The sequence below is a fragment of the Pelmatolapia mariae genome, linkage group LG5, assembly GCF_036321145.2.
Source record: "Pelmatolapia mariae isolate MD_Pm_ZW linkage group LG5, Pm_UMD_F_2, whole genome shotgun sequence".
Taxonomy (NCBI): Eukaryota; Metazoa; Chordata; class Actinopteri; order Cichliformes; family Cichlidae; genus Pelmatolapia; species Pelmatolapia mariae.
In genome coordinates this window covers 35,724,642-35,740,447 of record NC_086231.1, presented here as the reverse complement: position 1 = coordinate 35,740,447, position 15,806 = coordinate 35,724,642, and the positions used below count along the sequence as shown (strand labels likewise).

The 15,806-nt window shown below is 39.8% G+C and overlaps 2 protein-coding genes and 1 non-coding gene across 4 annotated transcripts; 1 reads left to right on the top strand and 2 right to left on the bottom strand.

Moving 5' to 3' along the window:
* Positions 1-3,422: 3,422 nt before the first annotated feature.
* tp53rk (TP53 regulating kinase) lies at positions 3,423-5,022 on the bottom strand. The gene is made up of 2 exons (XM_063473243.1): positions 4,777-5,022; positions 3,423-4,048 (listed from the first exon to the last, which is right to left on the bottom strand). Exons 1-2 carry the CDS (start codon positions 4,997-4,999, stop codon positions 3,561-3,563), a joined length of 711 nt encoding a protein of 236 aa, XP_063329313.1. The 5' UTR covers positions 5,000-5,022; the 3' UTR covers positions 3,423-3,560.
* A 2,195-nt stretch (positions 5,023-7,217) lies between these two features.
* slc2a10 (solute carrier family 2 member 10) lies at positions 7,218-14,541 on the top strand. Of its 2 annotated transcripts, none has more exons than XM_063474891.1 (6): positions 7,218-7,319; positions 8,503-8,658; positions 9,441-10,688; positions 10,831-10,953; positions 13,795-13,930; positions 14,011-14,541. In XM_063474891.1, the coding sequence occupies exons 2-6, from the start codon at positions 8,616-8,618 to the stop codon at positions 14,105-14,107; spliced, it is 1,647 nt and encodes a 548-aa protein (XP_063330961.1). In that variant the 5' UTR covers positions 7,218-7,319; positions 8,503-8,615; the 3' UTR covers positions 14,108-14,541. The 2 variants fall into 2 exon arrangements, with proteins under 2 accessions (XP_063330961.1, XP_063330960.1); XM_063474890.1 differs by having other exon boundaries at positions 7,255-7,319; positions 8,500-8,658.
* On the bottom strand, positions 11,329-11,432 carry LOC134628278 (U6 spliceosomal RNA). Its single transcript, XR_010093973.1, has one exon. It is a non-coding gene; the product is annotated as a U6 spliceosomal RNA (small nuclear RNA).
* Positions 14,542-15,806: the final 1,265 nt, after the last annotated feature.

Genomic DNA, 15,806 nt, shown 5'->3' with positions numbered 1-15,806 from the left:
AAGAAAAAAAGAAACTTTTCTGTTTTTTTCACAAATAAAACTCTGAATGTAACCATGAGGTCAACTCCAATTTGGTCTATTCAGAGTAGTGTTAAGCTGTAGTTTTTCCCTTAATTTACACATAGTTGCCAAATTTGTTAAATCTGTAGACATCTTTAATGTGAACATCTGACATTATCGCATTCAAATAAGACCAAGCAAAGAAAATTATCAAAATTTAACCAAAAAAATGTGCTTGTGTTGATACATACCTTTGTAAAAATATCTGTAGAGATATAAAGATCCTCCAGTAACACAGGTGACCAGTAGCAAAGTTATTACACTTGTAACAGCTATCACAGTGGCTGTACTGTGAAGCGGCTCTGATGGAGCTGAAGGAAAAGCACATGAAAGTAACATAGTAAATATTAAATGGAATGGTTCTTATATAGTGCTTTTCCTCTCTACTGGAAAACTCAAGTGAACTACAGGCACTTTTGCTTTGTACTTTGCTTTTTTGTGCTTTCTGTCTAACATTCACACGCACTCATACGCTGATGGACACATCAGAAAGCAACTTTTGGTTCTTGCCCAAGGATACTTTGCCATGCAGACTGGAGCAGCCAGGGATCAAACTATCAATGTTCTGATTACCTGCGCTACAGTATACCACTATGTATATATGAAATCAAGAGATCCAAAGAATAAATAAATAAAATCCCACCTTGAACAGCCAGTGTTACAGATCGGTTGTACAGACCATTGTAGGTCTGGTGCTCAACTTGGCAGATGACATGTATCTCTCCACCCCTTAGTACTGAGGAGTGTAACGTGATGCCACTACGAATGCTGTAGGTGCCATCTGGATTGTGTACAGCCAGCTCATTGCAGACACGGGACAGTTGGCCCAACCCTGCATGGATGGTCTGGGTGCCATTTTGGACCAGCCACGTCACAGCCACTTTCTCTGGGTAGAAACCTGTTACATCACACTGTATGGTTTTCTCCTGTCCTTCTCTCACTGTTGTCTTTTCTGGGAGCAACACTGAAGGCTGAGCTGAAGGTGTACAGTTCAGAAACAGATATTACATTGTTATCATTAAAATTATTTAAAATGATTGTGCTTGAATTCGACAATTTGCACAAAAATGGATATAATGTCACTAATTGTTTTGTGCATCTTGGTCTTGAAGCTATGAAGACCATAAAGTCCTCAGTAACACATTTATTATTAATTAAGTGAGCAGTTGGGTAATTTTCTTAAAAAGAAAACACACCCTCGTTCAATGCTAAGGTTTTATAGGAATAATAAAAATATCCAGTAAAGACAATCACAGATTAACATGGCATGTTACGCCATTATTTATTTAACAAAAACTAAGCCAAAATGCAAAACCAACTTTAGCTGCATCCATCCATCGCTTATGTAACGAATGACCACTGTACAGGATTCAGTACAGCCCAAGTTTGTTATTTTCATTTATCAAAGCTTAACATGGAAGCTCTGTAGAGCACTAGTGGGATCTGCCAGCAGCAAACACAACTGACAGATCTCCATACCGTGCTGCTGATAAGCTGCACCCTGGAATTTTTACAACTTTGAGACAGTTAATTTAGGTTTGCAGGCAACTGTTTGTGCACATATATATGTGTGTGTGTATATATATATATATATATATATATATACATTACTGTAAATCTTATGAGAATACTACCTTTTTATAGTTCAGCCTGTTCCAGAGGGTCACCTTGTTTAAACTTTGAAAATAAATTCATGCATGCATAAATTTCATACAGCGTGATGTCTTAAACAAAAAATAACCTGCAGCTTATCTGTTTGGTGAAGCTCGCTGACATCTGAAATGTTACATTTTAAATTACCTGCAACTTCACTTTAAAGTTTCTCCTTTTTTGTATTATTAAGCTAGATAAACACTGTGGCTTTCTTGGCCCATATAGGCGTACCGAGCACTTTCAGAGCAGTGGACTCTGTGTAGATCAGAGGGTTGATGACTCTGCAGGTGTACAGCCCTTCATCTCCTACAGTGACATTATGAAGCTGCAGGGACGCATCACTCTGACGCAGGCACGTTTCATTCACCACAGAGCCTTCTTTGTACACATGAGCTCTTCCATCTTCCAGCGTGTACACCATGCTCTTCTTTGCGTGTTTGTCCACCATGTTCCATTCAATACTAAGAGCACTCCACTCCACTAGCTTATGCGGTCTGTCGAACATGCAGCTGAGCGTTACCTCATTGCCCACTAAGACACTGAGCTCTCTGGTGATCTCAGCCAAGGAACCTGGAAGGAGTCATATAGACTATGAAAATGAAAAGGACAGAGCTGTCATTTACACGCTGGAACACTGACAAACACTCACCTTTACAGTACAAAGCAAGAACCATGAGTTTAATCGTCATGTTTGTAATACGCTGCTGATCCATGGGGTCTCAGATGTTACCGTCACTGTAAATTAAAAATGAAAGCGACATGTGACACATTCGTTTTTACTTGGGTGTGTTCGCACAATTCAAACACAGTTAACTTAAGATCACGTGGTGCGTTACAAATCCTGTGTTATTAAGCATGGTTGTGGTGGCTAAACATTCACCTTAAGTGTCTGCTTATCAGTCATAGTGCACCTCCTCTTGGACTTTGACCTGCCTACCTGACTTCTAGTGCCATTCAGACTCAGAATTTTAACTGCAGAAGAAAACCAAAGAGGCACAAGGAGAATCTGCAAACACTATCCACAAAGGCTCCAGCCAACCATGAAATTTAAACCCAAAACCCTGTATGTATGTCGTCACCAGTAAGTTCTGGTTTGGTCTAACCATTACAAGTTGGTACTTGTGAAAATTTCTGGTAATTTCTATTCCAAAGTTTGTTCTGTATCCAACATGTTCACTGTATTGCTGTAGGGTCTTTACCTTACAATATAAAGCACCTTGAGGCAACTGTTGTTGGAATTTGCTGCTATATAATTAAAACTGACCTGAACTAAAGTCACTTGAATAGCTGACTGTTCTCTACAAGTAACCTAAGTAACCTTCTCCATGATTGAGGAAACACTCATTTCTGCTGTCTTTAAAATCCTGCATCACTGCTTCAGCTATCAGTGCTCATTTCAAAAGGAATGCAGTAGTTTTATAAAGTTCCTAATACTAAATTGATCCACTTGTGTGTGTGTTCATAAATTCAGTTTACCGGTTCCATTTTTCATGGAGCACAAACTACTTGATATATATACATATACACACATATCTATCTATATATATATATACACGTCTCAATTCCCTTTCACCCCTACGGGCAGTCTATCCTTCAAGCTCGGGTCCTCTACCTGGGAGCCTGACCCTCAAACCTGGGAGCTTGAGGGTACTGAGCAGTACCTTAGGTGCTTTAATATAAATCACCACATAAACTGCAAGATCTGAGGCACCATTTATTAGAAAATAGTGTAATATTCAATTACAATTTTTGTATAATGTTAATTTACAGACTGTGCACAACAGTGTCTTAATTTCAGCGTTATGAAATTCCACAAGTTTGCCCCTGTACACACATGGGGAGTATCTTCACCCCACCATTGACCTCTTCCTTCCCCTCAACCGAACCTCGTCAAGCTTTTTAATGACAGCTGATGACTTCTTGGATGACGTCGTGTAGCTTTTCAGCAGCTTCTCAAACAGTTCCTCTGTGTTGGGGTGGGTACTGAGGAAGGCTTTCTCCAGCACATACAAGTCCACACCCTTATCCTCGGGCAGAGCAGAGATGTAACTCAGACCAAAATCTATGAGGACCAGGTCGGATTCTCCTCCCTCTGGGCTGGGTCTCAGCAGCATGTTGGAGGTGGTCAGGTCTCCATGGATGACATCTTCATCGTGCATTTTAGCCAGGACCTGCCCCACGCGCTCGGCTAGCCTCTGCAACTTCAGCTCCTTGCAGGAGTCAGACTGTTGAGCAGATGCAATATAGTCACGCACAGTTGAGGAACCCACAATTTCCTCCAGGAAGATACAGTGGCAGGTATAGTCCACAAAGTAGACTACAGGGGCAGATATTCCTGTGAAGAAGAAAAAGCCTGATTTTACAAACTTTGTGTGACTACAATACCATTCAATTATCGATTAAGGTTTGTGTGTGGCTAAAAGATGTTTCAGTGTGGGCGGAGCAGATTTTAGAGAAAATGTTCAGATCCATGTTGAATAAGGGGCAAAGATAACACAGAAGTTGAGAATGCACAACAAAACATAAGAGATAAAATGTGAGAAGGGTTGAATTTGTAATTTTTCATGAAGTTGAGTTTATGCAGAAGCTGTGACTAAACATCTGTGGAAGCATTTGCTCATCTATTGTGCCCCCTTGTGGAGAAGAAGGGGTTTGTAGACAACATATACCAACTATGAGTAATGTAGGGATCACTTTCTTGCATTTGAATGAAACGAGCAAAGGAATAAACACATTCCACTTTGTTGTTAATCTACTAATGGCTGCTTAATCATTTAGTCACAAACCAGAAAACTAAATCATCGTGCAAGTATAAATATTCACAGATCTGAAGCTTCCAACAAGGTAGAACTGCTGCTGTGTATGTCTCTGCAGACTGAATATCGTCTGTTGTTCAGATAATAAAAGCAATTTAGCTGAAAAGTCAATCTGGCTTAATCATTGACTCAGAAACTAACGACCAGCAAAGCCAACAGTCTATCCAGTGGGTTAGTTGGCTACAAATATTCTTAAACCACCTTCGGGTGGTGCTAATTTGATCACCTCCACCAGCGGAGGACTTGCCTGCTCTCCGACACCGTAATATGGCGCGGACCTCCTGCACGGTCCTGCGGTGTGTCAGCTTTTCGTCTAAGGCTGGGTGTCTGTAGCGTTTAGGGAACCTTTCCTTCACTATGGTTGGCGTTCCCAGAAACTCGGCCCGGTATACCCGGGCTTCTGCCCCTTGCTTCAACAACTCTGCTTCCCTGAGGAACTCAGGGACCGCCATGTTGTTCTCCCGCGCCATGTTTACTTCCTCCTCCACGCTGTGCGGTCCCTCCGTTTTCCTCCGTGCTCTTTTTTACGTCTGCCACCTAGCGTCCACAAAAATACCTACACATAAATACAGAGAAAGGTTTTCGATGTAGAACACATATACACAAATAATACACAAAATATACACAAATAACTTATGACTCACAAAGTTCAGGCCATCTAAACCGGCTTCTTGAACATGACTCGGGTTCACTGTACACAAAGAGGCCTTCATTGTTACTATTAATGCAATAGACCACCTTTTGAATGTAGTGGAGCAGTGATTCAAATCATGGAGCTGACAAATCTGCAGCAGCTGTGTGATGGCAGCATGTCAACATGGACCAAAATCTCTAAAGAATGTTTTCATCACCTTGCAAAAACAATGCCTTTGAAAACGAAGGCAGTTATGAGGGCAAAGGGCGGTACAACACAGTAGGACCAAGTGGCGTACCCAATAAAGTGGCCAGTTAGTGTATTCATTCAATTCGATTCATTTATATAGTGTCAAATCATAACAACAGTCGCCTAAAGGCACTTCATTTATAATGTAAAGACCCAGCAGTAATAACAGTATTAACATTAAGTTTAGTTTGCATTGAAACAACCTGTTACATCCATATCAGCCATTTTCTGCTGCTTACCTAAACCCTTCAATCCCAGTTCTGAGCGGGTGTGGGGTTTTTTGTTTTTATTGCTTTGTCACAATCATCCTCACCTCTGCTTGGTGAGGATGATTTTATTTAACAGCTTTACTCCTGGCACCTGATAACCACTCCGAGTTATTTGCCATTACTGACAAAATACAAGATGGGGTCAGGATGGAAAAACTGTTCAGCAAATTAAGGATAAAGTAGAATTTGTAAATCCTGTGGCTTTGTTGTATCACTTTTCTTTTCTTTTTTTTTCTTTAAGTAACTCAAAGATCCCTGAATCTACATTTCTGAGAGGATTATGAAAAAGAAAAGACACTGGTGGAATTTTCAAAGGAAAAAAAACTTTTTTTATATTCAAAACTTATCTGGTAGTTTTATGTCATTGTTTTTTATATCACTGTGACTACAGGTTTTAAAATTTGTTTAGACAAACAAATAGCTGCCCACAGTAGTTTCAACATGGAGGGTGGTGAAGCTCATTTCTAGAAATTTGAGATCAAATTGTCTTCTTCATATATATACTTTGGAAGACCCCTACAAAACCATTTTAAAAATAATTCTATAGTACATTCTGTCCAAAAAAAAAAAAAAATCCATTGGCAGGTTCAAATTGAAGACAAATGGCACCTTCCTGACCTGCCAGATCTTGATAAATTTAAAAGGGGATGGCAAATAGGAGTAGAGGAGGAGAGGGGCATGAAAACAATGATAAACTTTTGTGTGGCAGGAAGTCGGCGTTTATAGACATACCACTGGAAGGGGGATTTGTGGGGTGTGGTCCTGCTATTGAACTTCAGATACATTATCTCCAGTATGAATTCCATATTAAACACATATTTCTAAGGTACCATCAGCGCAACATTTTCATTGAAAATTAAATCGGTTATATGAAGTAAGAGCAGAATTTCACCATTTCCAGTTTACCAAACCAGAATAAATAGCAGGCACACACAAACAGAGGTTGTTAAACAGTATTTCTGTTCAGCTACAATATAGTGTAATTAATTAAGGCAAGCCTACAGTGTATACAGTATATAGATTTCTTACATATCTCTTTTTTAAACGTAAGAATATATTCTACAGCTTCAATTATTCTAGAAACCTTCAGTGTCAGCACTGCAGATTATGTGATATTATATTATGTTTACTGCACTGACATATGACCAGTAATTATATCACAGTTAATAATACGCGCAAAATGCAGTACGAGTATTTTTTTAACACTTCAGATCTTTATGCTACTTATAAAATAAATAGTTAACCATACTACCAAACTCAGCACGTCACTTTCACAGACACGTTAAATGATTTCATAACGGGGTTTGGGGTTTTTTTCGTCATTAATGTGTGTGTGTGTGTGTGTGTGTGTGTGTGTGTGTGTGTGTGTGTGTGTGTGTGTGTGTGTGTGTGTGTGTGTGTGTGACAAAGCGAGCGGACTGGTCCTTCTCTCTGCTCTGGCCGGCTGTGGGCGGTGCTTGCAGATCCTCTGCCTGGATTACCTTCCCGGGAAACTTCCATAGCTGACGACCTCTGGCGTCAAAACTTGGCCAAGAAATTCTTCTTTGCAATTCGACACTACTGCCACGTAGCCCCAACTTCCTGGAGGGCCAGAGGTTTTCCAGGAGCATTTTTGTGTATTGTTTCCTGCTGCCAGAGGTGAGTCCATTTCTCTGTCCTACCCAAAAATATATAAATTCACAGCGGATTGCCCTGTGTGTGTGTGTGCGTGCCCACTGTGTCTGCTGAAATACAGTGGGAGGGATGAATAATGGAGCTACATTTCTCCACAACAGACGAAGCTGGAGCGTTAAAATAGGCTGCAAGAGAGTTGTGAAGAGGAATTTTTACGGAATTTTGAATTTTACGTAAATATGGTGGCATTTACGTAACTATAAGTAAAAATGTTATTGAAGTGTTTTATAAGGAAATATTTTACTTTTTACTGTCATGGTTTTAATTGTGAACCCCAGCCGTGCTACAGATTTCTAAACATGGTATTTAATTCCAGGTGGATTGCTATTATTATTATCATCATTATTATTATTCTCATTATTTTAAACAAATATAATAGTTGTATACCGTATTTACTGCCTTACTATCGAAAAAGCACAGCAAATTTTGTAAAGTATCTTATGAAATCATTCTACTTGCAGATTTTAAATATTTAATAAATTGAAAGATTGAATTAATCCATCTTTTACACAAAAACGTTTAACAAAAAAATTAATTGTTTTAAGAAAAGTGATGAAAAGTTACTCTGTTAAACTAGTTAGGTTATTCTCATAGAAGGCTCTTATACACCCTGGACTGACACTAGCACAAAAAGAGACGACTCTGCCAACATACGTCAAAGTTTCAGTTAAAGCGTTAAGTTGAATCGTTGTTTTTTGTATGTTAGTTATGAGCACTGTCCAAGTTATTGATCAGTGAATGAACTGTTGAATGATCATCCACCAGTCAGGAAAGTTTGGATGTTTCGGTGACAGTTCAGTGTTCCAGCTACTGAATACTGAAGCTTGTCAGTGATAATTAATGTCTTCCAGAGTCAGCAGAGACACAAGTGCTTTTTAACTACAGTAGTGGTGTTCCTCTCCCTCTTGATATTTCAGAGCGACACATCAAATTCTCCACTGCCTTGTCACTGTCAGGTGACAGGATGTTTAGCAGAATTACACTTTGACGAGCTAACTGCTTTCTACACAGACATGTTTTATTTCATTCTTTTTATACCTTCTTTGCATGGACTCCCTAATGAAATCATTGTAATCAACAAGAGTGTTGTCATGGCAGCGGTGCTGCAACAGGCTCTGATGGGCTTCCTTTGATTTTCTGTCAGCAGGGCTTCCTGTTGGTGCCAGAGCAGGAGGACAGTACACGAAATGGAGATGATCTTTTTATTGTTTCCCATATACTCTACAGTGAATGTCTTCTGAAAGATGGATTTAGAGCTGCATGGTCTGGCTTAAATGTGCACATAACAGGACAGAAGCAATGAGTAAGTAATTTTATGTAAATCAGTTTACCACAATAAAATGCTGATTTTTACTGTGACATAAAGTAAATTGGTGTAAATATTGTGTGAAATGCATTAGTGTTGACGAATGTGATCCGCCAGTGCAAATGCTTGCTTGATTGTTCTAGCTGCTGATAGCTCACATTTCACACTGAAGCCCTGAATCTACATTCAGAACATGGTTATTGAACAGCACAACATCTTTAATTACTCAAAGGTGCAAAGGTGAAAATTAAATGACTATGAAGGGAGGACTGAACTCCAGCAGGTTACATCTTCATCTTTTTCTGCCTCATTTGCATTTCAATCAGTAGATTCTCAACATCAGAGAACCACAGGTTGATCACAGTGACCAATGTGGCTCATTTATTAGGGTACTTTCTAATGCTAAAATGCACCTGTTGTTCTAACGTGATCACCAAGATGAAGTTGTAATACTACTTGCTGATGATGTCAGGAGTTTAGTAAATTGTAAACTAACTCCTGACATCTGAAGGATTTAAGGTTTTGTCCAAATAACATCATCTAAGTATGCACCAAACCAAGCTGTTTAAAGTTCTATCTTTATTTCTAGACGCTAACCCAACAAACACAAAGAAAAAGAATGTTTCCAATTCAGTTTACCACAAATAACATAAAATGAATGGATGCAAATCTTATAACCGTTCAGTAGTTTTCTTCCTAACAACTGAGATTATTTGGGAGGCAATACATTTTCTTTTATACTTTAAAAATTAACCATCTTAATTTTTCTTTCCTCACAGGTTCTCCTATCACGCCATTGGCCAGTGTGGTGTCTACTCTGGGCGGACTTGTCTTTGGTTATGAGCTGGGCATCATATCGGGTGCTTTACTGCAGCTCAAGGTTGATTTCAGGCTGTCGTGCATTCAGCAGGAGGCGCTGGTCAGCTCCTTGCTGATAGGAGCCTTGCTGGCCTCGATCATTGGCGGCTGCTTAATTGACCGTCATGGCTCCAGGAACTCCATCCTCATCAGCAATGTCATGATCCTGACAGCCAGCCTGGTTCTGCTCATCAACTCATTCTTAGCGCTGGTTATAGGAAGGATCACAATAGGCTTTGCCATGTCTGTATCCTCCATGTCCTGCTGCCTCTTTGTGTCTGAGGTAGTAAGTCCAGACCGCAGAGGTTTCCTGGTAACACTGTATGAGGCTGGGATTACTGTGGGCATCCTGTCAGCTTATGCCATTAACTATATCCTGTCTGGCTATAAAAGAGGGTGGAAGTGGATGTTTGGTCTAGCTGTGGTACCAACACTGGTACAGCTCATGTCCATCTGCTTACTCCCTTCCAGTAGTAAGGATTCTTTCAACCAGAGTCAGTGCTTTCAAAATGACAGCACTGAAGCCCAAGAAGCAGATGACTCAAAAGTGCAGTCTAGCAAGAGAAATAAGAAGGTTCAACACAGCACTTTCTACCTGTTCAAGCGCCAGGACAATATGAGGACTCGGACTGTCATCGGGCTGGGATTAGTTCTCTTTCAGCAGTTCACAGGCCAGCCAAACGTACTGTTTTATGCCTCCACCATCTTCCACACAGTGGGATTTCAGAGTGACTCCTCAGCAGTGTTGGCATCAGTTGGGTTGGGGTTGGTCAAAGTGATTGCTACTCTGATATCCATGGCGTTTTCAGACAGAGTGGGCAGAAGGCCTCTGCTCATCGGAGGCTGCTCTGTCATGGCTCTGTGCCTAATAACCATCGGACTCCTCAGTGGACATTCGCAGGTGACTGCTATGAGACCTTGTAATTCTCAAAACATTGACGTTAACGAAACACGTGCACATCACTCACCTGTTGGCAATAACTCTGGAAGCCACTCTCTTTTTAAAAACACCACACAAGATAAAGATGTAGTGTTCAATAAAATCGGCCACATTTCTTTGGAACCCACTCCAGAAACTTTTACTAAAGTCCACGGCAAAGTGATCAACTGGATCATCCTCCTGTGTATGATGGGTATTGTCAGTGCATACTCTGTTGGATTTGGACCAAGTGTGTAAATTTACTCAATATTATTTACTTTATAGATTTAAAGCTTAAATAATTTCTGTGTATTTGTCAAGCATAGCTTTACCTCCAATACAATTTTTACCTGTGGGTTATCATAACTATTTTTTTCTTTTTTTTGGATCAGTGACATGGCTCCTCCTGAGTGAAATATTTCCAGCTGCTGTTAAAGGAAGAGCATTCGCATTCACCAACTGCTTCAACTGGGCTGCAAATCTGCTGGTCACCTTCACCTTTTTGAATGTTATTGGTGAGTTTTGGAGTTTCAATAGCACTATAGGTTTTAAAGTAGCTAACCTTTAGTTTACCAGAAAAAAATAAATGAATAAAAAAATCATAATAATTATAATAATAAAATGCTTCCAAAATAAATGTTACATTTACATCTATTTTAATTACATCTATTGATTTCATGATGCATGATAAATGGACTGATTCTTATATCAGTCAAAGCGCTCTATACAACATGCCACATTCACCCACCCTCCGATTGATGCATCAGAGAGCAACTTGGAGTTAGTATCTTGCACAAGGATATTTGCAGAGTAGGGGGAGCCAGGGATTGAACCACCAGCCTTCCAATCAGTAGATGATCGGCTCTACCTCCTGCGCTACAGCCACCCACAAAAATGTGGAACGCTTCACGAATTTGCGTGTCATCCTTGCACAAGGGCAATGCTAAACTTCTCTGTATCGTATCCAATTTAGTGCGTACCCTAAAATAAAAGTACTGGATACAATAAAGTGTAATTACATTGTATTATGTGGTGAATATACATATAATGTACAAAAAGACAAGGATCCACTGTTGCAAACACATTAAATGCCTCCAAGGGTCTGAAAAAGCAACACGCTAACATTAACATTAACTGCTAACATTAAGCTACCAGTGGTGATCCCGCCCTGACAAATGGCTCGACTCGCTAAGTCAGACTGGTGGAAGTTGGACTCTGTCAGGGCTGTCCTTTGTTAACAGTTCTGTTTATAACTTGTATGTGAAGTGGCTTGGGATGAGAATTAGCATCTCCAAGTCTAAGACCATGGTCCTTAGCTTAAAAGCCACAGAGACGCAGTGTTTAGAAAAAATGCATCTCAACTGTTCCAACACTCCTGACACAGGAGGCAGTGGTTGTCCTTCTTTCCTGGATCGGTTGGAGCTTTCTTTAGGTGCCTTCCCAGGTTTAACAAATGTCCAGCAAGGATAATCACGTTTACTCAGGGCCTTCTTGATGTGACGTTCTTTAGCTTCCCTGGCCGCTCTGTCTGTGGGGATGGTGTTTGCTCTGTGTTGTAGCATCCTGATGACACCCAGTTTATCCTCCAGTGGATGATGACAGTCAAACCCTTCAATACTGATCCATATGCGTAGGTTTACGATACACATCAACTTTTAAATGTCTCACATTACTGATGGAAATCCCACAGTCTAAGAAGGCTAACCTGCCACTTTTCATATCGTCCCTGGTGAATTTGAGGTGTTGGTCCACCAAGTTAATGTGATCTTGTGGTACGCCCTGAGATTTCATTTTCACCCAGGTGTTATCCACATACCTGAACCAATGACTTCCAGGGTAGCATAAATTCCACTTCTTCCATGTACAAGTTGGCCACAATGGGTGAAACTGAGGAACCCATGGCACACCCATGTTTCTGTCTGTAGACACAGTTCCAAAAGCAAAGACACTTGGTCAATTCCTGAGAGTGGTCCTGTTGCTGAGGTTGAGGTCATCCTTTAACTATCTCTGAATCAAGGAGGGGGCCTAAGGGTACATCTTTTGCCATCTTACAATGCTGTGATTGCAGCCATTCCCCAGCTCTCTGTGAATGGGACTCATGGCCATTGATCAGTGCTTTTTGATCAATGATCAGTCTCTGATCAGTGCTTTTTGATCAATGATCAGTCTCTGATCAGTGGTTGTTGATCAATGGTCATGACAATTTGCATATTAATGATCAAGGAACTGACCTCACAGCCCATTGTTCATTCAGTAGTGCTGGTTTCAGTCATTGTGCAAAGGTACTGTTTATAAGAATGGCGAACCCTGCAGTCAGCTGAGACTGAAGAAGTCACTTGGATGAGTGATGAAACGTCTCTCCCACTGAAAACGCTACGTCCAGATGAACAGAATCAACCTTTTGGGATTTACTTACCTGGATGATTGAGCATGCATCAAGATACCACTGTTATCATGGGTAGTATTGTAAAGCGAGTTACTCTCTCATTCCCACCTCCAGTTTTTATAACCTTTGCTTCTGGCTGTGGATAATACTCAAATACTACAATTATTTGTGCTTCTTGAGATGGGAATTTGTGATTGGTGTCATGCTGGCATATAAAAGTTGAAAGCTGCTTGAAAGCTTGTTAACTGTTAATTATGTGAAAATTCAGAGTCACTTGTTTATAACTGAATGGAGACAAGTCTGAAAGTGTGAAATATGGAGAATTATACTTTTTTCCTCCTTTTTTTAAAAGTAAGATAGCTATAATGTTGACTTTTAACACTAGAAGTCCCAGAGAGCAGCCATTTGGCTTTTCTACCTTTAAATGAACCCAACCTTGACTCTAAAAGTTCAGCATGAAATGTGATGAGCTGGATCTCCTGTGCAGAAGGATAATTTAAATGAAGTTAATAGTATACCAAAATAAAAGATCTCCAGTTTGAAGTTAAATGTGTTGCACAAAATAGTTTAATATTTTTTTGATAATGAATAAACTCAAAAAATGCAAAATATAAAATCTATAAATGCAGATTTTTTTTGAAAGCTCAAAGTTTAACCGTTAAGATTGTTTGATTTAAAATCCACTGTTGTGATTTACAGAAGCAAATTTGTTTTTCATTTATTTTCATTATTCAAAAACGTATGTAACCTAATTGTATGTCATTGACCTAGAACCCAACACACAAAGTAATGGCAGCCTGTGTATGTCAAAATAGTTATTGAACATTTAGGATTTTTAAAATAAAAGATTGTTCTTTTTAAATAATTGCTTTAGTATGAGAGGGGATCTTTAAAAACATATCAAGACCCACAAGTGTAAATATTTTTTTGAACATGGTAGCAAAAAGAAATGTGTGTTTTAATTCTGCAGATATGATTGGACTGTCAGGGATGTTTCTTGTGTATGGGCTGACTGCTGTGGCAGCTGCAGTGTTCTTCTACTTCATGCTACCAGAGACAAAAGGGAAGACTCTGGAGGAAATAGACAAGGAGCTGCGTTTGAAAAGGTGTGATCTGCAGTCTATTCATCTGATCAAATACAGAGTCCCGAGTGATGCAATGTGAGGCCTCCACTGTTGTTTTGCAGGTTTTACCACCATCGGGAGTGCTGTGGCTTCATCAGCAGCAGAAATACCTCCCCACGATACCAGAGAGTGCACTGTCAGGTTTGCACATCGGGGTGAACCAAAAAGATAATGAACTGTTTAGGAAGACATCACCTCAAACAGCTGACCTGAAATCTTTAGTCAAAATAAAAATCGACAGTTAGTGTGTGCCTAAGTTCATGAGGGTTGAACATGAATGATATAGGACTTTGTAACATGTCTTTGAATTTAACTGGGTGACATGAGCTTGTTTTTTTGTTTTTTTAACATTGTGGGCTTATTGGATTTCTTTCTAGCCAGGACCCTTACTGGATACCAGATGGGGAAAACAAACTTGCGACTCTCACTCCAAAGGTGTCTAGTCTTACCACTACACTATCCAGCTGCAGGGGATAGTGGGGATGAGAGGTGACTGTCAAACAAAAGGTTTGCTTGTTTATCTCAAAATATCAACTTTAAGATATTAAGTCTTGTGGAGGACGGCAAATTTTTTGGGCTTTTGCTTTCATAGATTTTACAGCTTGTCCTACTGAATAAATCTTTCATACTACAAAGTAACTGTTTTCCCACCATCTACAACAGAAGTGTGTGTGTGTGTGTGTGTGGGGGGGGTTATATTCTATCACAACTGGGCCTAAAAGCGGACACATCCTTATGGTAGACTTTTTGAATGGAAAAAGGAAAATTAATGGCAGGAAAAACAACTGTGTTCCATCCATGTGAACAGGCTTCAAATTCTTGATATTGTGCAACATCTGACACAAAGATTTGTTTTTGCACAGAATGAGGTAGTAGATTTTAACCACTAGTAGAAACGGCATACATCCGATTGTTGCTGTAGGACAGAGTTGTACACACTGAACTCGAGATGGCAACACCTTTCAAAACTGAAGCTGCACTTTGGGATACACACATTTCTTTTCCATATTTATATTTTCAGTGTTCATTTAGCATCAGTGCATCTTTCTTAAACTCTTAATTTAGAGCATTTGTGGCAAGACATCCAGATGTTGCATTTGTAGCAGCCCAAGTCTGTGTAATCATGACAGACACGAATCAGACAGATTTACCTGATAAATAAAACGTTTATTTACACAAATATTTTCAAATACTAGTCTTCTACATAAGGACAGAAAAATATATACAGTGATGTAGGGATTTAAACTGCTCCATTGTCGGGTCAATGTATACATGTTTTGATTTATTTGCATTTTCAGGTTTTGAAATGGAAAAAAGGCATATGTACAGCAGGATCTAAAACTTGCACTTTCAAACTCTGGCACTAAAACATTAGGGGAAACTATCTTTCAAATGCTATTATACTCCACTGCTTCCCTCAACGTGTTGGTGAAAGCCAACAAACTGCGGGACTCTTCAAAAAGCATGTCACTCACTATACATAAGAGGTGAACTTTTGTCTAACAGTCACCAGCAGGTAGGGCTGTCTCAGTGAAAGGATTATACCTGCCCTACGCAATGCAACATTAATCTTAATTTACTTTACTTACTCTGGATTTTAAGGGGTGCATTTCCCTCATTTAAGCACACTCCTTTTCAAATAAATGGGAGTCTATCCCATTTTGCTTTCATTTCTGGCTGCACTTGCGTCTCAATTCCGTTTCATTTGTGGAGAGGCACGTGAAGAGAGTTGATGACAGCCCCTCATCTTATTCTTCAGTTCCATAAAAAGTTCAGCAGAGGAACATAGAGGGCCAACAATGTTCCTCCTCTGATTGTGTCCTGATTACACAAATACACATCCTCGCATGTGGCTTTA